Source organism: Tachysurus fulvidraco, chromosome 9 (assembly GCF_022655615.1).
Source record: "Tachysurus fulvidraco isolate hzauxx_2018 chromosome 9, HZAU_PFXX_2.0, whole genome shotgun sequence".
NCBI classification, from domain to species: domain Eukaryota; kingdom Metazoa; phylum Chordata; class Actinopteri; order Siluriformes; family Bagridae; genus Tachysurus; species Tachysurus fulvidraco.
Genome location: NC_062526.1, coordinates 10,825,696 through 10,849,485, shown reverse-complemented (window position 1 = coordinate 10,849,485; position 23,790 = coordinate 10,825,696). Strand labels below are relative to the sequence as shown.

The 23,790-nt window shown below is 34.6% G+C and overlaps 3 protein-coding genes across 11 annotated transcripts; 1 reads left to right on the top strand and 2 right to left on the bottom strand.

The window, feature by feature from the left end:
- Window positions 1–356: 356 nt before the first annotated feature.
- Window positions 357–7,521, bottom strand: LOC113637652 (N-acylethanolamine-hydrolyzing acid amidase). Of its 7 annotated transcripts, none has more exons than XM_027138410.2 (11): window positions 7,208–7,517; window positions 6,387–6,551; window positions 4,519–4,642; window positions 4,163–4,253; window positions 4,011–4,087; window positions 3,685–3,878; window positions 2,968–3,030; window positions 2,800–2,866; window positions 2,053–2,081; window positions 1,584–1,650; window positions 357–1,162 (listed from the first exon to the last, which is right to left on the bottom strand). In XM_027138410.2, exons 1-11 carry the CDS (start codon window positions 7,375–7,377, stop codon window positions 1,118–1,120), a joined length of 1,092 nt encoding a protein of 363 aa, XP_026994211.1. In that variant the 5' UTR covers window positions 7,378–7,517; the 3' UTR covers window positions 357–1,117. The 7 variants fall into 7 exon arrangements, 3 of the variants coding, with proteins under 3 accessions (XP_026994211.1, XP_026994212.1, XP_047674800.1); XM_027138411.2 differs by having other exon boundaries at window positions 3,685–3,857; window positions 7,208–7,516; XR_003439414.2 differs by lacking the exon at window positions 357–1,162 and having other exon boundaries at window positions 1,604–1,650; window positions 3,689–3,878; window positions 7,208–7,519.
- A 797-nt stretch (window positions 7,522–8,318) lies between these two features.
- Window positions 8,319–23,325, top strand: LOC113637654 (flavin reductase (NADPH)-like). Of its 3 annotated transcripts, none has more exons than XM_047818782.1 (6): window positions 8,319–8,515; window positions 8,619–8,778; window positions 9,631–9,832; window positions 10,058–10,222; window positions 11,126–11,306; window positions 23,308–23,325. In XM_047818782.1, the coding sequence occupies exons 2-5, from the start codon at window positions 8,644–8,646 to the stop codon at window positions 11,281–11,283; spliced, it is 660 nt and encodes a 219-aa protein (XP_047674738.1). In that variant the 5' UTR covers window positions 8,319–8,515; window positions 8,619–8,643; the 3' UTR covers window positions 11,284–11,306; window positions 23,308–23,325. The 3 variants fall into 3 exon arrangements, with proteins under 3 accessions (XP_047674738.1, XP_047674737.1, XP_026994217.1); XM_047818781.1 differs by lacking the exon at window positions 23,308–23,325 and adding an exon at window positions 15,671–15,969; XM_027138416.2 differs by lacking the exon at window positions 23,308–23,325 and having other exon boundaries at window positions 8,320–8,515; window positions 11,126–11,706.
- Window positions 13,468–20,428, bottom strand: LOC113637651 (solute carrier family 13 member 2-like). The gene is made up of 12 exons (XM_027138407.2): window positions 20,272–20,428; window positions 17,984–18,112; window positions 17,758–17,894; window positions 17,451–17,659; window positions 16,806–16,986; window positions 16,223–16,345; window positions 15,653–15,862; window positions 15,243–15,346; window positions 14,380–14,498; window positions 13,965–14,126; window positions 13,697–13,834; window positions 13,468–13,605 (listed from the first exon to the last, which is right to left on the bottom strand). Exons 1-12 carry the CDS (start codon window positions 20,371–20,373, stop codon window positions 13,468–13,470), a joined length of 1,752 nt encoding a protein of 583 aa, XP_026994208.2. The 5' UTR covers window positions 20,374–20,428.
- Window positions 23,326–23,790: the final 465 nt, after the last annotated feature.

Sequence of the window (23,790 nt, the reverse complement as noted above, 5' to 3'; positions counted from 1 at the left end):
CTTGATAAGACTACACACTGAGCTTTATATAGAAGATGGTATTCTGTTAAAGGGCAGCCTTTGGCACTAGTACAGTCTTACGATGTTATCTAGATGAACACAATGTTGTTCTGTGAATATGCAGTTTCCTGCTGCAAAAAACTGAAAGTATCTTTTCCCCCTTTCATGACCACTGTTTGATGTATGTTTGATACATCATTGTGGTTTTTGCTATTTACAGAGCAATAGATGCAGGTCACAGTGTAATTTGTGGGTTATTTAAGGTGACTACCAAACATAGATCCATTTACAGGTCAATAGATTAAACTTAATCTGTAAGGCTTAATTAGGCATAAAAACAAATTACATAAAACATATACATTTCAGTTGTTTTATTAGTTCTCAACAAGACATAGAACTGAAAAAAAAATTATTTGTCATCACTGTTTTTCAGGGTTATGTTTCTTAGGGTTGCTGGGTCCGGATCCAATCACACATTAATTCACAATCTACTAACTAGTATGTTATGTTTAAATTTACAACTTTTTGCAATTTATTAAAAAAAAAAAAACTGTTCCCAGGTTAACTGAGAGATTTTCCAGCTGGTCCTGAGCCAAGTGGGATGTCCCTGACAAGGAGGCATCATTGTACGGAACCCAAAGCTCATAAAATGGCTTCTGACACTAAGGCTTTCCCAGTCTGTTGAGCTCCTCACGATATCACAGCGAGTAAGCCCTTTAAACCTGTATAAGAATCTCATTCTCATCACTCGTACTCACAGCTTTTCATTCTTTCAATTGCTACTCAAAGCTCATGACCATTGTTATAAACATACATTGTGCTTGAACCAGTCTCATTGACTGACTTTTTACATGAACACATTCCAACATTACAATACATGTGAAACTGCTTATATAAACAAGACAAAACAAAATTAGTACATTAAAAATGTATTGATCTTGTTGGTTAGGTGCACATTTAATGTTAGATAATAACAAAGTTATTGCACAATGGACACCAACACTGCTATATACAGTTCATTCCTGTAGGATTGTAAACATTTTTTATATAAATTGCCTTATTCAAAATGTCATGCTGTATGTTAGTACTATGAAATACTGTAGGTTTGGTGAGGGTTTTAGTTTAGACCGTTGAACTTTGCCATACTGGACTCACCACATGTCTGTAAACAGAGAGAAAATTTGAGAGAAAAAGGGTAAATAATTATTGCTAAATCAAAACTAGGGTAAATGTAATTTAAAGAATAATCATCTCACTAGCTACTGAAAGCAAAAAAGTATGTAGGTGAGTCATAAGACCTTATGGAGAAACTGTGGTTACTTTCAGTTCATATACTTGCTCAACAACTAATGAACTGATGATCACTGACTCACTGGAGTCTTTCTTCATTTTCTGACATTTAAGACAGCACATGAGTATCCACTAATAGCGACTATGCTATACATTCACTAGCAAGTTAGCAAGCTTTTCATTCTGATTTTCTGTAAAACAAACTACAGCACAACTATTTTGTGTTATGTTTTGTGCTATATTATTTATTAAATACATGGGGTATGTATGGTGCTTGTGTCATGTGTTTATACCTCTCTCACCACAGTTCTGTACTCTTCTGGGGCAGCTGCATTCATCACTGTAGTATAGACTGTTATGCTGTGACAATATCAACAATGAAAGTAGAGAACAGTCTGATTTACTACAGTTTTTGTGAACTACCAATGCATCATTTAAAAATATAGATAGATCAAAATATAGGTTTAATTGAGTTGAACTAACAAATAAATGTGATTATTTTGCATAAGACTAAAATAAGTTTGGATGGAGAGTGAAAGATTGCAGTGACGTATTTCACTGGTTAAGCCTTGGTTAACACAGGTTTAGTTCCTTATTACTGTGTTTTAAATTAGTTCCTTTTCTAAGGTCAAAACAAGAATTGTGGCAAATCTGTTCGACTTTAATAGGGGAAGTGAAATCACAAATACAAAACTCTTGCTGCAGCCCAACAATAAATGGCGATGTGACCAAGGTTTTGACACATTCTAGCACAGTTCTTACCTGTTGCACACTGGAGTCACTGATAAAACCTAAAGGAAGAGACCAAAACTGCAATTAAATCATACATCAAGGATATAACATACTATAAACATCCAAAATGTATTAGAGTTAAATAAGTGATTGCTTTATAATAAGATTAATTTGGGTGAAAGTATGTAATGTAATTCTCAATTTGGTCTAAAGGAACAGCTTAGGACCAATTGTCAAGAGACAACTGCTAGTTTATATCCTGACAACAACACAGCGATCACCTGAATGTCAACTAGCCATGCTCTCTGCTCCCCTCCCCTGTCAATCACAACAACACTAGCTGATCACATTGTTTGAGCTCATGTATACAGCAGATGTTAAATAACATGTTCCTCAACACTGCCCTTTAATGCAGAAAAAGCAGCATATTGATAAGATATGGTTGGCTAGCTTCACATGTCTCAAAGGAAGCATTTGCTAATGCTACTGGCAAAGCTACTGCTCTGATCTGAGATCGAAAACAGCCAGCTGCATCCACCAAGTGTATTTAGTTTCCACAGTGTAAAAGGACAAACTGTGACTGTCAAAATGGCACAAATATTAACACTTCCAAACAAAGACATGATTAAAATTAGATTTGACATGTGGAAGAAAAAAATATATATATATACGTATATATACATATATATACGTATATATATGTATGTACATATATATATATATATATATATATATTTTAATTGATGTGTATTATCAACTACTGATTCAGCTGTTTACCTGATAAAGAGAGCTCACATTCATGTTATTTTCACCTGTAGTATTCAGTGCTTTCATAGCCACCTCTCTAAATCAGAAAGGAAAGCATAAGTAGATACATTAGGATGACAGAAATAAATGTGAAGAATATTATTTAAATAATTTTAATAGAATTAGGCAAATACGCACAATCTAGTGTCTCGTCTTGGTGGGGGCAGCCAGTGATCATTGTTTGTCTGAACTCTGTACCAGCTACAAAAAAGAGTTCAAGGATAAAATTGGTTAGGCTGAAATCATCCTTTCAACAGACTTTACTCTTTTAACTTTACACCCTTGACTTTACTCTTTTGACTTTACTCTTCCAAACCTGTCTACAGTGATTTTTCTCACTATGTCATGTGACCCAGAAGAGGATGGGGCTCTTTTGTGTCTGCTTCCTCTTCCTCTTTTTTCCCACCACTGTTATCTGCGTACATTCTGTACAGCTACATTGATACAATGACGCATGTGTACTGAAGGTATTTCTTAGAGAGGGAGAAAAAAAGAGTACAAAAAAATCAAACTAATTCTTATCTGCAACATTTATCAAAGTCACCTATTTAGTTTAACTTAATTATTCTCTTCTGTAGGCTCTTTTTTAGTCAATTATTTTAAAAAGTAAAGTATTTTTACTTTAGTTTCAAATGGTTTTATTTGAATATTTTTTTTGTTATAAAACTGTAAATAAATTATTTAAATAATATCATTCGAAAGAAGAGTTTCTGCTGAATGAGGGGATTTTTAAAACCTTTGCTGGTTATATAAAATTTCACTCCAGGAAAGCAGGCAGCCTCGTTTAGGCTTTAGGCAAGGGGATAAAAAGATAAAAATGGTAAAAAGAATAAAAAAAGATCGGTTGATGCTTACTTGCCATTAAGCGTATCCAAAGGCCAAATATCTGCAGGGCCATTCCTGTCCCTAGTGATGACCACACCCTCTCCTGGATTAGCACCGCCCACAATGTAGTACACATCAGTGATGATTGGTGTTTTAGACAACAGTATGACTGCATTCAGGAAGTCTGAGGCACCCTCAAGAGTCTGAAATATATACACACACAACTACAAATGATTCAGACTATGGATTATAAACAGGAAAAATCAGGTCAATTTAGTTTTGTGATTATGCAAGTAATAAGAACACAAATCTGATTGGCTTTAAAATAGCTGCATATTATAAACAATGTATTTTACCTCTCTTAATAGCCAGCTAACTGGAGAATTCTTTAACAGGACAGCCGAGATGATGTTGTCCCACCAGTGGCCTTTATCTGCGAGGAGAAAAGTTGTAATTTGAATGGAGTTAAAATTTCCACACCTGAAAAGACTTCAGTCAGTGCACTAACCTCGCTGATTCCCAGTCACAGTGAACTTGTTCTTACTTTGCCCGGTCCATAACCCGACATAACCAGCAAAAGTTGTGCCTCTGTAGGCCACCTAGAACAGCCACAGCAATATATTAACAGTCTTTAACTATGGATAACTTTCTCTGATGTACGTGAAGAATTCTGATCACATCTCTCATGGAGGTGGTGCTGTATACAGGATATGATCTGAAATAGTGAATCTGAATTAATAACTGCAGTTAAAGATACAAAACATATTTAAGCAAGGCAACTTTTAAGACACTTAATTGCCTGTTTTTTAATGCAAAACAGGAAGTTTGATATGTAAGTCATATGATATGAAAGTCATATGTTACTTCTCCATTTTTGATGAACTGAACATCAATCGTAAGATTCTTCAGAACATCATGTGGGTAGTCCAAGTTTCGCCCATGATAGATTTTTCCCTCGGTGCCTTGAGCCACAATACTAGTGCAGAATCTATAACAGATGAGCAAAAACACGAGAATAATTCCGGAAACATGAGACAAACTCTATTATGAAAATTGACCTCTTTTGACATATCATGTCAAAGAAAGTGGTTATAGTATATATATGTTATATATTATCATTGCAGTGGTCTCATTATCCATTGTATTATGTGCATTAAGAGCTTCTTCTATCCGGCCCTCAGGAGCCCATAAAGGCTCCAATACTTCTGCACATTTGATATATCACTTTTCCATAATTCTGTACTCAGTGTTGTAATGTAACGGAGTACAAATACTTCGTTACTGTACTTAAGTAGAAATTTCACGTATCTGTACTTTACTTCGCTATTTAAATTTATGCCAACTTTCACTTTTACTCCACTACATTTCCTAGATAAAATGTATACTTTTACTCCGATATATTTCCACTAAGCATCTTCGTTACTCGTTACTACAAAATAAAATCAGAAGAAATGTGTATGACTGCAAAAAGGGAGGTTTGACGAATCACTGCTCCTACGCACGTTCTACAAAGAGGCACAGGCACGTGCAGCGTGCACGCGCAGTCAGAGCTGGAGGCATTTATCTATAACGTTAATCGGCTGAAAGCTGCAAATACGGCAACCAACAGCAGTGAAATTTCACTATTCTTATTACCAGAGTTTATAGCACAAACAAAATATTAATGCAAACAATCCATTCAATACTAAATAAAAATAACATTTATTGATTTGGTCTTTGTCTTGTGAATATTATTTTTTTATTATTATTAATGACTGCATTTATTGGACTCACTGTTTGTAGAGAATGCGCACATACATGAACTGATTTGATTCAAGACTGGCATCATAAAATTTTGGTGTCCACTTTTTCCATTTAATAATACCATAACTTTTGGCTTACTATGTAGTCATATAATATATAATATAAAACTCTTCTGGTTTTAAGTTCTCATTGAGGGCTAAACCCGCTAAATATGAAATCCTAGAACCGCCCCTGCTCCTATGCCTACCGAAAATCAGTGAAATTTTACTTTTTACTTTTACTTCAAATACTTAAGTACATTAAATATCCGAAAATTACTTTTGATACTTAAGTGCAGTAAATATCAGATACTTTAAGACCTTTACTTGAGTAATATTCAAAAAGATAACTTTCACTTCTTCCAAAGTCTTTTTCTAGTACGATACTTTTACTTTTACTCAAGTATTGCTTTCTAATACTTTATACAACACTGTCTGACCTGTTACTACATGTAACATAGCTGTACATCAAATTGATTTATTTCCTATCATTCATATTCAGTCTTAGTTTTAATTTCACATTTGAATTTTTTATGGGGCAGTCTAACAAGCAGCAGACTGGGCTTTCATTTCAATGCAGGTTATACAGCATTTAGAACATGTATGTGACAAATGAAATCTTGAATCTAAACTATATGCTAATAAATGAATTCATTCATTCCACTGATTGAGTCGAGATGGAGTTTCTTATGTCATCCACATATCAGGTGAAGAATACTCCTACTGTGTTCAAACACATGTGGCCTGTGATGAACTGGCCTGTTCCTATGTGCCCATTATTTGAGTATAGGTTCCATATCCTCCAAAACTCAGACCAGGCTAAAGCAGGTAGCCTGCTACCCCATGGTATCCCACCATGTAGCATTGAAGACATATTTGAGTGATACCACTACAGAGCAAATCAATGTGAAAAATATTGTGTACAATGTGACATAGAACAGATCTACATACGCAGAAACTTCATAGGCAAAGTTGAGCATGAGGATGTCGGAGATGTCAGAGCCATATAAATCTGCCATGCCCCTGATCTCACCAGCGTAGGGCTGAGGGGTAAACCTCTCCAGAGCTCTCACCACAGGTTTGATAGCATGGTGAACCCATGCTGGAACGGTAGAACTAAGAAGAAAAGTTCCTCACAGATAAGACAAAATGGTTTATTTAAAATCTTCTAGTCACTCATTTAAGTCAAGACACCACAAGTAAAACACTGGTAATTATAACAAACCTTTCTCTGAAGTGATGCTTTACAGTGATACAAATAACTGTTACATCATCCAAAAACTACATTTTTGATTTTAGAGAAAATACAATAAATTAATTGTATCTATGTAAATAGATAAAGCCTCGTTAGCACAATTAAAAGTTTCTTTTTCTTGTTCTTCTTAAGTTCCAATATATACAATACTACCAGCTATCCAATGACAAAGAGTGATAACTATTGTTTTAAAAGTGTCTTAAATAGTGTCTTATGAGCTTGTCTTAAATAAGATTATTTCTTTATCTGTCTTTATACACCTCTCTTTATCAAAATTAGAAATAAAAAAAATACAGGCACATGCAACAGAATAAAAAATACTACTGAAGGGATCCTAACTTAATCCAGATATGACTATCAAGTGGATGCTTTACGGGTGTTTCTGTGTCTTTTAATTGCAAACTGCAGATCGACAGATACAGAAAAACAACTCAAAGGGTTAAAACTTGCAGACTACATTTTTTAATAGAGGTAAAAAAAAAAAAAACAACAACAGCGGAGTATGCAAGTCACTTACTCGATGACCTGAGCAGCTGCTTTCTGTAAGAAATCTTTACTATAGAGGTTTTTCAGCGGCCACCATCTCACCTCCGGAGCCTCGTCCAGACTGATGTTCACCACCGGTGGGGGAAAATTCGCATCACAAACTGTCAGTGCAAACGGCAGCCACAAAACCCAGGACTGCATGATCACAAGACGAAATGGCTTCCTGTTTTCAGTACGTGCTGTGCAGAGGTTTTAGGTGCTACTCGGTGCAACCTGATTCTAGCGTTAATATCTACATATTCACAAAACTTTCCAGTTCACACAACTGTCAGAGAGAAGGTGGGGTTTTGAGATCCTGTGTGGAAAAAGAGGCGTGGAGTCTGACACTGAACACATGACAATAACACCCATTATATGTGTGGTGAACAACCCAGTTCAGATTCAGTTTACTTTTGCTGTTATAATAATTTCCAATATTTAGGGAACATAGTTGTTTTCAGGCTTGGCGTGCAATCAACATCCTAAATGTGTTTATTGGGGTTCAGTGTAGGACAATCCAACATTCCCACACCTCATGTATCTTCATGGATCTCATTTTGTGATCAGCATCAGGATCATTACCTTGATGGAGTAGATATAGGTTAGACCTTAATATCAATGAAAGGAAATTCTAACAGTACAGCACACAAAGACAACAAATACAATTTTATGCTTCCGCATTTTAGCAGCAGTTTCGTGTTAAGGTCATATATACAGTGTATTTATAGGCATCTTATAGTTTGAAACTCCTTGGATATGGTGCATAGAAGTTGTAAACTGTACAACCACAGCTAAGATATGAAAAATGAGATGTTATGATTATGAAAGGGTATTCAATATTTTTTTTCCTGTATGAAAAATATCTCCTAACTTAGTGACTTAAAAGTGTTATTTTTATAAACTATTCTAATAATAATAATAATAATAATAATAATAATAATAATAATAATAATAATAATAATAAACGACCCATAGGCAATATTTTAGAAGAACCACATCACAGTATTCAATCAGTGCTAATCTTTTATTGTGTCTTTGTACAAAACTCAGGGAGGAAATGGCGCCTCCTGGAGAATAAACACAACCTTACATATCAAGTTGGGCGTCAACGGAAGTGTGTGTGTGTGTGTGTGTTTGTTTACCATGCAAACCATATTTGGTGTTTGAAAGCTTTTGCACTGGTTACACGGAGAGGATACACACCAGAAATCCGTGTTCTTTACACTAATAGACTAAACACTAATAGACAGCACTTCTACATTTTGTTTTCTATAAGAGACTATTCAATTTATCAGTGCAGGTAAGCATGACGTAAGCTCATTACACTAAAATGGTGTTCCTGTGGTGGACTTTGAAATGAATTGTTTGGTCACTAAAATCTTAATAAAGTACAAGTTTTGCAGGAGTACAAGTGAAAGTGAAAGCAAGATGAAGATTGCAGTGCTTGGAGCTACAGGACAGACCGGGCAGAATCTGGTAAACCAGGCTCTCCAGCAGGGACACAGGATCACAGCTATCGTGAGGAATCCTTCTAAACTGACAATAAACCATGAGAACCTTAAGGTACATCAGGACATATATAATTTCATTAAATGCCCAATTCAACCTTAAAAGAGCAGTCTAAACATTTGTACTCTGCTCCTGTTGACCCAGGCTGTTGGCTCTGTTTACACTAAACTGAGTTTGCTTGATTTCCTGCATGGAAGAATGTAAACAGAAATGAAATAAAAAAGCAATCAGATTTTTATGATATATTTCTGAAATTCTATTCTTCTTTGTAATCACTATAATTAATTACAACTTAATACAGCTTTTACAGCGTTTAAATAAATCATACTATTTTAAAATCATCAAGAACTTTTGGAGACAATCTATCATGTGGATATTAATTTCTTAGCTAAAGAGAACATGGTGGTTGTGGGATTATATTTTTAAGACTATACTGTATATAAAATTTATATATATATAATTATATATTATAATTTATAATTATTATAATTTATAATTATATATTATAATTAACTATATATAATTTGAAAGGTCAATGCAAGTGAAAACCTGTCAGAAAATCTGTATACAATTAAAATGTTTATGAGAATTTATGCATCATTTATAAATTCTACATTATTCTTATCATCGTGTTATTAAATGTAATTTGTATTATTGCCACGGAAATAAAAACATTACACCCATAGTGATCATGCAAATTTAATATAGCTGTATATGAATATGTAAGGCTTCATATAGTCAAGTATTGGGTGTTTATTTAGTATAATAAATTTGACATTAAATGATTATGAAAACAGGGCATAAGTACATGATTCACGCAGTTTTATACATTTAATATATAATAGCGTGAATCATGTACTTATGGTAGTAACTCCTTACAAACTAAAAACATTTTTTATCACACAGGTGGTCGAAGCAAACATTTTTTCTACAGAAAGTCTGAAGCCACACTTTGAAGGACAGGATGCTGTTATGTCATGTCTTGGATTCGCACCATCTCTTTTCTCTGGTATCACCGGCTACACTGAGTCTATGACGGCAACCCTCGATGCAATGCGAGAAGTCAAAGTGAATCGAATCATTGCAATGACATCATGGTACACGGAACGTAAGTGCTCTATCTCTGTGAAAATATTTTGATTGCAACCATATCCTAAAGGTTTGTACATTAAAAATTTTAATGCAGTGGTGTGTTACGATGAGTAACGTGTAGGCAAACACAGTACTTGTATTTAAATTCAGATGCCATTTTTTCTTACAACTGAACTTAAAACAGAATTGCTGCACTTTAAAATGTTACTTTTTTTAAAAATCTGTGTGATTTTTTTTGCAGCTAATTCAGGGAGCAACAGTCCTTTCTACATTCGCTTCATGCTGCTGCCAATAATTCGTAGTGTTTTGAACAACATGTATGAGATGGAGAGGCTTTTGGAGAAGACTGAGGACTTTAAATGGACCGTTGTCAGGCCGCCTGGGCTGCAGAATACTCCAGTTACAGGTGGGCTAGCAAAACTGTACGGCTTCCTGTTCATTAAACATTGTAACTTTTTACAGGTTCACATAATTGACAGCGTCATTTGTTTGAAAGTATAGATCATGGATAGAGCTGCCAGAGTCAGGTTCAGCCCACACTGGACACTACCAAAATAGACAACCATTAATTATTATATGCAACCTCTTGCTGGAGTATATTTAGACGTGGACGTTTTAGGTCACTTCATTCTCAGTTTTCTCTGACATGTTCATTTGGATACACAATTTGTAAATAATTACACTGTCCAATTTATTTGTACCACTGGACCATAATGCAGTTATCTAATCAGACAATTATTTGGCAGCTGCACAATGCATAATATCATGCAGATACAGTCCAATAGCTTCAGGTAAAGTTCTTCTAACATCAGTAGGCAGAAAAGTGTTATCACTGTGACTTTAACTGTGGAATAGATGTTTTACCAATTGGGCTGCTTTAAATATTTAAAAAAGCTGATCTCCCGGGAATTTCACACACAACACAGAATAGTGTAAAAGTTCTCTAAGTTGCACTGTCAGACCTGGTCAGACTTGTTTATCCAGCACCTCCCAATGATGCTCAATCGAAATGAGATCTGGGGAATTTGGAGATTAATTCTTGAACTCTTTGTCATGCTCCTCCATTACTGAATTTTTTTTTTTTTTTTTTGCATTGTGGTAGAGAGCATTATCCTGAATCCCAGGACTGACCCACAGTTTCCCAGCAGATCCCAGTGCACAGAGAACAGAGCATCACAATGCATCTGCTGACTTATTCCCACAGTTCTATCAAAATTCATAGCAATCCATATTAAAACATAAAGGTAGATAAGGATTTAACTGAACATTAACAATGAGACATTTAGGAATTATTCCTTTCTTTTTACAGACAAAGAATTCCAGACCCATGAAGGTTACTATGTCCCTGATGAGAATGGTTTCCCTGTTGGCCAGACTGTGTCAAGATCAGACGTGGCACGTTTCATGCTGTCTCTGCTCAGCAGCAACACCTGGATAAAGAAGGCAGTTTCTATCATCACTAAGTGAAGTGGAAGCATGTTTTAACTAACGTAAGCAGATGAATTTAAAAACTTTTAAATACATTTACATTTGCTATTTTTATTTTGTTTACATGTCCTGTTATCCTGATGAGATTTTATTATAAATTCTCCATATTTAGAAATTTGCAGCTTGTTAGAGCAGGTTGAAAAATGGTTAGATCTATATGAAACGTTAAAATGTCCTTTACAATTAAACCAAATTGAAAACACCAGCATTTTATCACAGTCTGTTATCCACACTTCTTAAAGTAAATATATGTTTATATATACAGTAGTTATTATTCTCTGCTGCTGTTGTTGACAGAGAAACAATTGCTGTTTTAATAACTTTTTAAGAAACATAACCTGCCCTTAAATTATTAAAGATTTGAGCAGACACAACACATGTTGTGTGTGTTTGGGGGAAACATTTTGTCTGTATCTGAGTTTATTGCTCTGTTTTGTCTTCTAATGGAATGACAGACTAGATTTTTTTTCCTCACATTCACAGAATCTTACATTTTAATTATGAATTAGAGCGGAATCACTAAATCTTTCAGTTTAATTACGGCCTAGTAGTGGAGTTTGAAGTGTTTTGAGTCTGTTTTGTAATACGATTTGGTTATAAAATGCTTTAAATTATGCAATCCATAATTAAGACTATTTTGCACTATGTGCTCCACTGTGGTGCAACAAAAACAAATCGCTGTAAACTTGTGAATTCAACTCCTCACAATCCATCTGAGGTACAAGATAAGAAAATTAGCCTTGCTCTTTGAGTGAGTGGTACAATATTAATAAAATACAATAGTGGTACAATATAGTTATGACCAATAAAAGCTTCTTTTTTTAATTCTTCAATCATTAACCAATCATGAGCATCTCTGAGGTCATGAATTCAAAATGGCAGTTAGCACACTCAACAGATGAATATACTGCCAGCACTAATAGGTTTTAGGTCTATATGCTACAAGTTTTTCAAAAGCAATCTTTTTTTAATAGTAAACATTCAGTTAAGGCACAGAAGAATAGAATAGCAATGAATTGATAATTAATTAGTATGATTATACTTATTATACTTTACTAGTACTAGTATACTACTATTATACTAGTGCTGCAACTATATAATGATTATAAACAGAGAACAGAACCATTATCAGGTCAAGTCAAAGGAAACATATTCCATTCATTATTAAATATATTTAACCTATAAACACATTTCCAAGCATAGTATACTGTATATATCTGGGAATTTCTAAATTTAACTGTTTGGTTGCCAGCATCACTGTTTTATATGCTGCACATTGGCTGTATGTTGCAGGAGTTTTGTTTTTTTTGCCACAGATTAGTCTCAAATGATTAGCTAGTGATGCAAGCTCTCAGCTTTCTGGGCATGTCGATTAATCATAGCCTAATTTTCTAAAGCTTGATTGACTCAGAAAGTCAGTAATGGGCATCATTTAGACTTCCTAAATTAGTTTAAATGTTGTAAAAGACCTATAACAGAACTATAGTTAGTTTGTAGGTTTGAACATAAAGATAAGTAGTGTTTAAAATAAATAAGAAACAATGCTTTTTTCTTTTTATTTCTGAATCACTAAATGTCATTTTCGACTAATACAAATACGTGTGTGTGTGTGTGTGTGTGTGTGTTTGTGTGTGCGTTTTGCAGCAAAATGTAGATACATTTCTGTTTGTCTTGTACTTTAAATACTTTGTAAAGTAAAACTATATGGTGTAGTGTTTGGATTTATGGTATCTATGTATCAGACACCATGCTTGTGAATTTTTTCATAAATATTGATATCTCACTTTTTGCAGTGAGGTGTATATTCCAGGCCATAATCACTAACAAAATGTTTCACATTAGTAACTTTAATTTTGACAGTAATTTGCCTAAAGCGTCCGAATTTATCTTTGCAGTGCAGCTAAATCAGCTAAAGAAATCTAGCATGGTCTCGAATGGTCTCCAGAGCTATTCTTCTGTGTGTAAATGGTACAGGCCAGTGGTGGTAATATGCTGGTGTGGTATGTCGCTTCGACTTATTAATCCTGGAGAATTGTGCTTTTTCCACCTTTGGAATCCATCCCGGTTGTAGTTCACAGCTTTGATCATTTGTCCTTCCTATGTTGTTCTACTTCTTTCTTCTCCTGTGCACACGGCTAGGCTGGTAGAAGCAGGAAGAAGTGTTCAGTTCAGCTCTGTCCTGGTACTGATATTAGCCCATGCAGGGAATTCGTTCAAACGGAACATTGCAGATCCCCAGGTTTGGGTAGCGAAGTTAATGCAGACTACCCCCAGCAGGTTCAGAACTAGTCCAGGTTTTACCTATAATGCAGTTACAGCCACATATTCTTGTTACATTTGGAAAAGCCTAAACAAAAAACACCCCAACAAATTCAAGGAGTTGAGTCCTCACCATGTCCATGATTTTGAGATTGGCGTAGTTAAATGTAATGGCGTTTGGTGGTGTGGCCACTGGGAACATAAAGGCAAATGAGGAGCTGATGGTGGTGGGCAGCATGAGGGACAGTGGATGTATCTTAAGAGCATTTGCCTGGTAATGAAAGAGGAAAGGACATCAATTCTACATAAAACTATTCATTCATTCATTCATTCTTTCATATTCTTTATTTTGGACTTTTTCTCATGTGTTTAAATACTTGCATGTATGTGTTTAGTCTTACCATGGAGGCTAGAATAGGCAGGAAAACAGTGCTGATTACAGCATTGTTGCAGACTTCAGTGAGCATGGTCACTATAAGGCAGAGCACAAAGGAGAGCGCTACAGGAGGGATGTTTCCCAGAGGTAGGAGACTTTGCCCAAGCCAAAAGGAAAGGTTGGAGACCTAGACAAACAAGCATGGTCCACTAAAGTGAATCTTTATATACAAATATTGGCTACAGTTTTTACATTCATTTTTTACTGGTCTGTAGCTGATTCCATTTAATGAAATATTCATACTTTGTGCTGATATATGGTCCTTGCAGAAGGATATGCTCTATACATGAACTGTTAGTAAACTCAATTAAATACTGAGATGATCATCTGTGTAACAGTTTTGATTATACAATCAGAATCTTTCAGTGGAGAGTGTGTACCTCACTGCCTTTAGCAAGTGCCATAGCCCCACCCAACAGCAGCAGGATGTTCCAGGGCATCAGCTTTTCCACTGCATCATAGTTGAGCAGGGTGTCAGGAATCTTCACTTCACTTCTACCTTATAGTGAAAGGGTTGCAATATAAAATCAAATTGAGGCTTCCTTTTTTTAAAATTATCTATTTGTTTGTCTACAATGTATATGAACTCTACATGAATTGGCTATTTTATAAGTCATGAAGATGAACATTTTGAAGAGTGGGAAAATGGAGCAGCAGTTAATGCATGTTAATGACCTAACCCTAACCCTAACCATAACCATAACCTTAACCTCAGCACAAATCCTGAGATCTGGTTGTAGTTTCATAAGTTGTGCATGTTCCCTCCAGATCTGTGTGGGTTTCTTCCTGGTCTCTAGTTTCAATTTACCAACAGAAAAGATAAGACGAGTTAGATACTATTGCCTCCGCATTTTAAATCAAACTATATTGAATGATCTCAAAGTTTATAACATTGTTCTTGTCTAAAAATTTAATTATTTGCATTCTATTTATTTCTTTATACTGAGTATTACATTCTATGTTGTATCATGTCAGGTCCATCACAGGGCACCGTTTACTAATAATCACACATAGGGGTTATCCAGAAGAGACAATCCATTTACTGGTATGAAAACCAGAGTACCCTGAGAAAACCCATGCAGGCAAGCAGAGTACATACACAGAAACTCCACACAGACTGTAACTTAACCTCAGGAGCTGTGAGATCCCAAGCTATGAGGAAGGTGTCGCTAACATCTGTGCAACTCAACGTTAAGACAGAATCAACAAAAATGATGTAAGATGTTCAAAAATATAAACATACCACTTATGTCTAAAGAACCAGCATGCCAACATCTTGGAAATTTGGAGGGTATTATGAAAAACATAAAGGTTATTAAAATGGAAACTGTGCTATCTGTCACAAACCTGAAAAACAACAACAAAGGACTGGTTAGTTCCAACAGCTGAACATGTAGAAGCTGAAAAGATGCCTAATACAATATATACAGGACAATAAAATACATTTTATTTACAGTATGTTTAAATCTTAACCTATTCTCACATTTTAAAAGTTTTAACTAAATGATCTGTTATGCCTTACTTATTGAACTGTTAAGTCTACATGGACCTGGGAATAATATTGTCTGCAGCCAAATAAAAAAGGAATCATTTATGATTTTATAAAACAGTTATCCCTTGAACTTTATGATATGATAAGAGGCGAGAACACACTTTTTTTCCTGATTGCAGAGAAGCGAGGCCCAACCAGGTATGAAACCAGGCTCCCTCGTGAACCACAACAGAACCAGCAGTATGAAAAGAATGAGCACACAGTACTCTGCAAATCTCATGCTTCCGAGCATTCCGAGCTCATGCCTCATCACCCGATACACCTCTTCATGGCTTCTTCTGGTCATTCCACAACCGAATGTGTTTTTCACCCTGAGTAGACAGAAAAAAAACATTTGATTTTGTAGCTAAAACTGAAACATTAATACTATTTGCCTATATGTTAAAGAATCAATAAATACTTTATATTATGACATTGACATAGATGTATGCAAGAGTTTGCATGTTATAGTAGTATTTTCAGTCCAAAAAAAACCTACAAAAAATACAAAGAATATTTTACTTTATTAACATCCATGGCTGTTGTTGATCTGCTAAATTTTAATTTACATTAATTCACATTCCCCCAAAATTCTTTATTTCATTTAGTATTTATTAAAATCGATGCCAACAATGATGTGGCATAATAAGTAGAGTTATGCACATACAGTAATATCTGACTTTGTTAATTACCTGAAGCCAAAGTACATGAACTGCAGCAATAGCCAACAGAGGATTAGCATCAGCACCATATTGGGGAAGAAAAAACCAAACCAGGAGGTATAGTTGATCACATCTCCGTTCTCTGGAAATATCCTGAATTTATATACACATAGTATCCTATCAGGTGATTTTGCTGCCATGCTGCCACATACTATCTAATACAATAAGTTCGGATTAGGGATGCATCAATACAGTGCAATGTTAAAAGCACTATACAACTAAATTTAAATTGAACCGAATAATACACAATACTATACAAGGTAAGTCTAGCAGACATTGTGTGCCAATGAACAGATGACATGAAATGACAGCAATCTGGATATACACGATTACTGATCAAAGCAGACTGCAAACTTCAGCATTCTCCTACAATACTAGTAAAAATATGTTTCTGTCTTAACTCATTTTAGTATTGGTACCAGTGTCTGTATCAGTATAGACCATGTATCAAAACCATGTACCTGTATTCATTGTTGGTCTAAAAAAAGGATTGATGCATCCATAATTAATGGTTTGAAAGATTATATCTATTATACAGTATTATGTCTGTTACTTGTCAATCTGGGCTTTGAGGATGAGATTGGGGATAGAGCCGGTGAGGGTGGCTGTGCCTCCAATGCTGGCAGCATAGCAAACACTCAAACTCATTCCTTTTTTGAAACTCAGATACTTCTGCTCACGCTTTAGCCTCCTCTGCTCAGCTTGTAACAGTTCCTCAGGACTTGGCTCCACCGCTACAGGAAGATGAGGTGTTTCTGATTATTTCTTAGTTTCTTAGACAATGAAGAATTATCTCTAGATCCTATTGAACTTGTATAATTAGAACTCCTGAATGCATCAGTGACTTGGGCTAAATTCTCTTTACATCAATAAAATTGCTTTTGCAAAGTAGTTGCTTTGTGGTAAATATACTCGATGACTGCCAGTAGGTATAATAACTGAAAAGAAAAATAGACTGAATGTAACACAAAATAAACAACCAAGCAAATGAGCAGAGAAGAAGAAGTAGAATGCACAGAAAATAAAATAAAAGATGAGAGTAAGCTAGCTTTACAATTGCTGAACCATCTTTATCATGTTAAATAACACTATTACAAAACCATTTATTAGCTCTCGGTTGACAATTAATGAAACTTGGATAAAGTGAAATTGTTTAATCTGAGACCATTTCTGTGTATTTGTAGTCATGTCTACATACGTATGTTGCCAAATCCATCCTTGCTCTTGTGCACTTGTAAAGTGTTTTTGGCCCCACACTGCTGTAGCTTCGTTTCTTCCTCCTCTGCCTCTGTCTTTATGAGGTTGTCCAACATGGCATGAACGATGGGTAACATTATAGCTGTAGAGGCTATGTTAGTAATCCACATAGAGATGAAGGCTGTGATGATCATGAACCCCAGCATCAACCTCACAGACATAGAAAAGAAGTAGAGAATCAGTAGTCACAGATCAGTCATTATTTCTTATATAACAAAGATGAGAGATCACACGGTAAAGTTCCTTACAGTGCTGGCCTCATCCCAACTACCATAAGCACGGCAATGGCGAGACGTTTGTGGAGATTCCAGTGTTCTACAGATATGGCCACCATTAATCCACCGACTCCCAGCATGGTGCTGTCACTGAAGTACTGGGTACAGACCTGCAGAATAAGCACACACACTGAGTCCTTTCAAAAATCTCCAAATGCGACAGACTTAAAATGAAACTCCAGGCTTAATGGTCTCCCACCTGTTTTGCCGTCATGATGCGCAACATAGGGAATAAGAAAACAGGGAGAAGAGCAGTTACCGCCAGTGGCACACATTCTGTACACCAGTACACAGCCATCAGGATGAGTACAAAGCCACACTTAGCCTCCTGCAATAAAACCACATATTCATATACACACAAGGGCATTAATGGGATGGAATTTTTAAATGAGCCTCAATTTATTTATTTATTTTTTAAATTACATTGCTTCCATTCATACGATTTATACACTTTGGATTTAACACATCCTCCTAGTGAGGAGGTGAGAAAGGTTAGTGAGGTTTTCATAAAACAAAGGCCCACAAAGACATCAGTATTTACATTTTGTTGCTATATATCATGAGCAGATAATAATATATAAAGACAATATATACTGTATGTAAAAGCTAGTTTTAGAAACAAAAGAGTGTATAGGTGAGTCACAACACTTTACTTAAATAGTACCATATACAGTAGATACAGTACACTATACTAATATAGATGAAGTATAATACACTACAAATGATCTATAGACTGTCCTGAAGAAGTCTTTTTTAAGGTTGTTTGAGAGTTGTAATTATGGAATAACAAAAATTCTATTTAGAGTCGGCCCTAAAGGTGGGCATAAAGCAAATACATGATCTATTGTTATACCACATGTGCAGGTGCTCATTCCTTTATAAACTGCAAAGTTCAGCAAAACCTGGTGGTGTTATCACTTTTTACGCTACAAGACAATGATATGGTTATTTTATTTGCACACTGGGTAACTGGCACACATAGCTGGTTAACTGTCCCACCACCTCCTTTTATCATGAGCATCAAGGCATTCTGTTTATTATTGCCTAACCAAATTAGCATAAACTACATAAATACAGAGAAATGTTTTCATATGAAAATCTATTTGAATTAAGTTATTTATATAGATGAATGAATGGAACGTGTACATCACATTATACTGAACAAGAATTTTCATCTTTCTCTCAGTGTGGTAAAGGATGAAGGTTTGATTATTGTGCAGATTAAAAGAGCTCTATTAAACAACTAATTGTGTGAAAGGTTCACACAATTAGTTGTTTAATTGTGTGAAAGGTTCAACTAACAATGCAGTGATAAGAAGGAGAGCAGAAGGGAAAGTTCAAACAAACCACCTGACAATAGTAGACAATCGAACCACATGGGCTGATAAGAGGAGTGATACTGTATAATTGTTCCGATAGACATGATGTTTCAAAATGATCAGCAAATATTATCACAGAGCAATTATGATTGACCTAGTTATTGACTGCAAATTCAATACACAGTTGTCAGACAGTATATGACTATAAAAAGGACATTATTCATGTATTCATTTATAACAATTAAGAATGACCCCCTCCAGTGTCACCCAAATAAGGACGAGGTTCCCTTTTGAGTCTTCAAGGTTCCTCTCAAGGTTTCTTCCTATTCAATCTAATCAATCTATCTCGCCTCGGTTACCTCAGGCTTGTTCATTGGGGATAAATACAAACACATTTAAATATAAGTCTATTATTCAAGAACTTTTGTAGAATATAAATCTTTGTATTACTCTGTTAGTTATGCTCTGTAAAGGTTTTTTGAGACATTGTCCATTGTTAAAATAAAATCTATTGAATTGAATAGATAGGTTATGCATTCATATCACTGAAAATTAAATTAAGAATTGGGACATTTTTAGCATTGTTCAAGGCACATTAAACAATAAAGGTTTTTTGAGACATTGTCCATTGTTAAAATAAAATCTATTGAATTGAATAGATAGGTTATGCATTCATATCACTGAAAATTAAATTAAGAATTGGGACATTTTTAGCATTGTTCAAGGCACATTAAACAACATGAAACATTTTGATATATGTATGCATGATAGCCAGTATGTCATTATGTCATGTTAAGTATTGGTGTCTGTTGAAGATGCTCAGATAGAGCAATCACTTCATAAGTGACTTCCTAGGCTAAATAGAAGTGCGCTGTCTGCCTTTAACTGGACCTCAAACCACATGACATTTATGCTTGTTTTAATGAAAGTAACCCAAAGATAACTTGCTTGTATCTCACCGAAGCAAGCTAATAACATGTATTGATCAGAACACATATAAAACAACAAAAACAAAATACTTCATATAATAAATAACACAATGCATTAATACTGTACAAAGATATTTACCAATCAATAATCCCATACTTTGACTTAAAATTGGGTATGTCTTTTAAAATATTACAAAATACAGCATACAGCATACTTAAGTGTTTTTTTTACTGCTTACCGAAGTATTGATAGTAAGAGGTAAAGGCAGGATCAGAAAAGGGGTCATGAAGATGATCACATACTTTCTGTATTCCCACAGCCATTTCATGCTGTTAGCCATAATCCAGGTGTAGCAAGTAACGCATGTACAAGACAAAGAGAACACCTTAATGTGAACAAAATATTGTTTAGTCAAATGACACATTTTATGACATCATTCATGATAGTTTATTGCACAAGATAAAGTTTGGGTATATCACACATGCAGAGATAATTAAACATTAACTTTAACTGTTGTTTGTGTGGATAAAGATTATAACTAAGTAGCAGATACATATTTGAATGATGTGCATAGTATTTTGCTGTATGCAATCAACTCCAAAGAACATAAAGAGTCTTTGTACTGTTTAGTTATACAACATCATTTCTTGTATAAATGAGAAGCTGAAGAATTTTGCAAGCTACAAAGACATATTCACTCAAGTTCAAGAACACACACATAATCGTACTCTCAAAGGGTTATCGCTGTTTAAATATTGCAGATACAGCATCATTTTCCAGGCTGATCGTATAATTCATGTGGTTTGGTTTGATTATGAAGGTGAAAACAGTTATGTTTACAATCATAGTCAAGTCATGATACAGTACAGTATTAAAGACCACAAGGTAGCTGTTGGCTTCCAGGTTTTCTATATCCAGCGCACAATGAACAATCATGCAGATTTCAGACTCACGTGTGTACAATATAATACCATTTCAATACAGTTATTATTTAATACTCACACGTTAAATAATCTGGAAATAATAACATATAATAACATGTAATTAAAATTTCAGCTAAGAGTTTTGATGCAGTCAGAACACATTCTGTAAATTCTGTAGTATTCTGTAAGTGTTTTATTGTATAAGCATGTGGTCTTGGATTGTAACTGTCTTGCTTCCTCAAATCACCTTGTTGCTTTTCCTGACAAAAAAACACATGCTAATACAATATAAAATGTGTTTTTTTTTTATTCCTACACTTTCACGACTGTTCCAAAGTTACTTATTGTACTGTATAATGTGTGAGGATAAGGTGTGTGCAGTCTGTACCTCACCTCCTGCCTTTAAATAATATAATAATTGTTAAACTGCAGTCAGGTGAACAAGCTATACAGTACACAGAACAACCATTATAAATGTTTTACGCAACTTTTGTCAAATTGACCCTGGGATGTAACTATAGAATGTTATTTGCTATACTTTCCAACATTATTGCAAGTGGCAGAGACAATGCATTTTTGTACAAAATAAACTAACAAAAAGGAGTTTGTCATATATATATATATATATATATATATATATATATATATATATATATATATATATATATATATATATATATATATATAATGACAAACTCCTATTTGTTAGTTTGATATATATATATATATATATATATATATATATATATATATATATATATATATATATATATATATATATATATATATATATATATAAATGACAAACTCCTATTTGTTAGTTTATTTTATATATATATATATATATATATATATATATATATATATATATATATATATATATATATATATATATACACTGTATATCACCATGGTCAGTCACCATGGTGTAATGCTGTAGACACTGGAAGAGGTAAATTAGGCACTTAGGTGCTTAAGGGCTTGATCATAATTCAATAAAAATAAATAAATATATGAAGGAAACTTTATTAATGCTACACATTGCATTAGAGCACAGTGGAATTCTTTTCTTCGCATGTTTCAGCTTTGGAGGTTGGGGTCAGAGCATGGAGTCAGCCATGTTGCGGTACCGTTGGGGGCCCAGCAGTGGCAGCTTAGACAGTGGCAGTGACAGCTCAGCTCTGTATTGAATGGTGACCTCTGAATACACTGTTTACCACAACAACCAGCTGTTATTTGAAATTATGGCCACTAGAGATCAGCAGTTAACCATTTACCCGCAAATATTGTCTTTAAGGAGCTGGAAAGAACCATGATATGTTGAAATACTTATTACCTATAATGCTTTTGAATAAACATGTTAAAATGTGTGGGGGCAGTTTTGTGCTAGATGTATAAAATACACTCAGACACAGAGATGGTGGTAAAAGCAAAAAAGTAAAGAAATAATTTTATTTTATTCTAATTCTAATTGATTTAGCTCTGCCTTTTATACCCCAGGTGTGTGTGTGTGTGTGTGTGTGTGTGTGTGTGTGTGTGTGTGTGTGTGTGTGTGTGTGTGTGTGTGTGTGTGTGTGTGTGTGTGTGTGTGTGTGTGTGTGTGTGTTCATGCACCCTCCCTGGTTACTGAAGATGTATCCCTTTGAATTATCATCTCAACAAGGCCACATTCCATTTTCATTTCTTATCGAGCATGTACTGTATAAAAGGAGATAAAATGTAACTCGTTCTGGATAAGGGTTTAATTATACAAGTTTGGTTTATAACCATCTAAAAGCCCCTGTTGCAGTTAGCACCTTGCAGAGTACATATTCAGATTGTTTATGGCCTTACTAATCCTGCTAGTTTCTCTTGTTAGTCCGGTTTCTGGATTTTTTCTGTTCTCGATTTTCAGCCTAGAGCAGCTGAATCTTGTTCAAAGCCTGAATGACTGGTGCTTGTCCTGATTCTCTTTCTTGCCTGACATCTCTAAGATTGATCACTAAGTCTAGTTTCTCCTTTGTTCTGTCTTTTTGTTTCTTTCCTGCATCTGTATCCTATGACAAGGTGTCTGTCTTTGTGACATATTGTAAGTCAGTATATGGGCATTAGCTAAAATCAACTGGGAAAAAAAATAAAATATCTAATGAAAAATGTTAACACACAATTATCCAATCTATTCTATTCTCATGGATCTTGGGTTGTTGGCTTGATCTGTTTTCACACACATTAATATTCTAGTCTTATTTGTGTTCTTGTGCTTATTATCTTGCTGTAATATCGATCCTGCTTCTCATTAGTCATAATAAATTTCAACATCTTGTCATGTTAGCATGTTGGTTAACACAGATTTTTTGTTTTTATCTTAACAGAAGAAGATCTATGCAATTGGAGCATTTCTTTCCAGCTGTGTGTGACCCTAAAGATGGTGAGATGGTCGCTTCTCTATATTCATGAGTATTCCCTTGAGCAATGGTTTAGTACATATAACTTGCAAATCAGCCAGACTACAAGAATGCTATAAAAAAATTAACTAAAAAACTTCATTTAAGCACTCTTTTGGTAAAACACAGCGTAAAATATTATTTAAGCTTGAATATAGGTAAATGTAAATAATATTTATCATAAAAGTGTTTTTAAGCAATATAAGACTATTAAGCCTATTTCTGGATTTTTTTAAAATTCACTTTAAGCTTGAAATATTGTCATTTTATTTTATTCTTGTTATATTATCAGCTCATTAACAAAGCTATTTTTTGGACTGAATTTGGTTCTTTAGTTTTTTGTTTTTTGTTTTTGTTTTGTTTTGTTTGTTTTTGACAATCCTCATTCATTGAAGTGCATGACCATCAGGA

Bases quoted from the DNA above. Each gene is read 5' to 3' on its own strand.
- LOC113637652 (XM_027138410.2), bottom strand. From the start codon at position 7,377: ATGCAGTCCTGGGTTTTGTGGCTGCCGTTTGCACTGACAGTTTGTGAT. The intron at 4,088-4,162 runs GTTAGTGCACTG...TTCTCCTCGCAG, and splicing joins TGTGACTGGGAATCAGCGAG to ATAAAGGCCACTGGTGGGAC. The intron at 1,163-1,583 runs GTATAAACACAT...CTCTGTTTACAG, and splicing joins ACAGAACTGTGGTGAGAGAG to ACATGTGGTGAGTCCAGTAT.
- LOC113637654 (XM_047818782.1), top strand. From the start codon at position 8,644: ATGAAGATTGCAGTGCTTGGAGCTACAGGACAGACCGGGCAGAATCTG. The intron at 8,779-9,630 runs GTACATCAGGAC...TTTATCACACAG, and splicing joins TAAACCATGAGAACCTTAAG to GTGGTCGAAGCAAACATTTT. The intron at 9,833-10,057 runs GTAAGTGCTCTA...TTTTTTTTGCAG, and splicing joins GACATCATGGTACACGGAAC to CTAATTCAGGGAGCAACAGT.
- LOC113637651 (XM_027138407.2), bottom strand. From the start codon at position 20,373: ATGGCTAACAGCATGAAATGGCTGTGGGAATACAGAAAGTATGTGATC. The intron at 15,863-16,222 runs GTAATTAACAAA...CTGTCTACTCAG, and splicing joins TTCATGTACTTTGGCTTCAG to GGTGAAAAACACATTCGGTT. The intron at 15,347-15,652 runs GTGTGTTCTCGC...GTTGTTTTTCAG, and splicing joins CTCTGCAATCAGGAAAAAAA to GTTTGTGACAGATAGCACAG.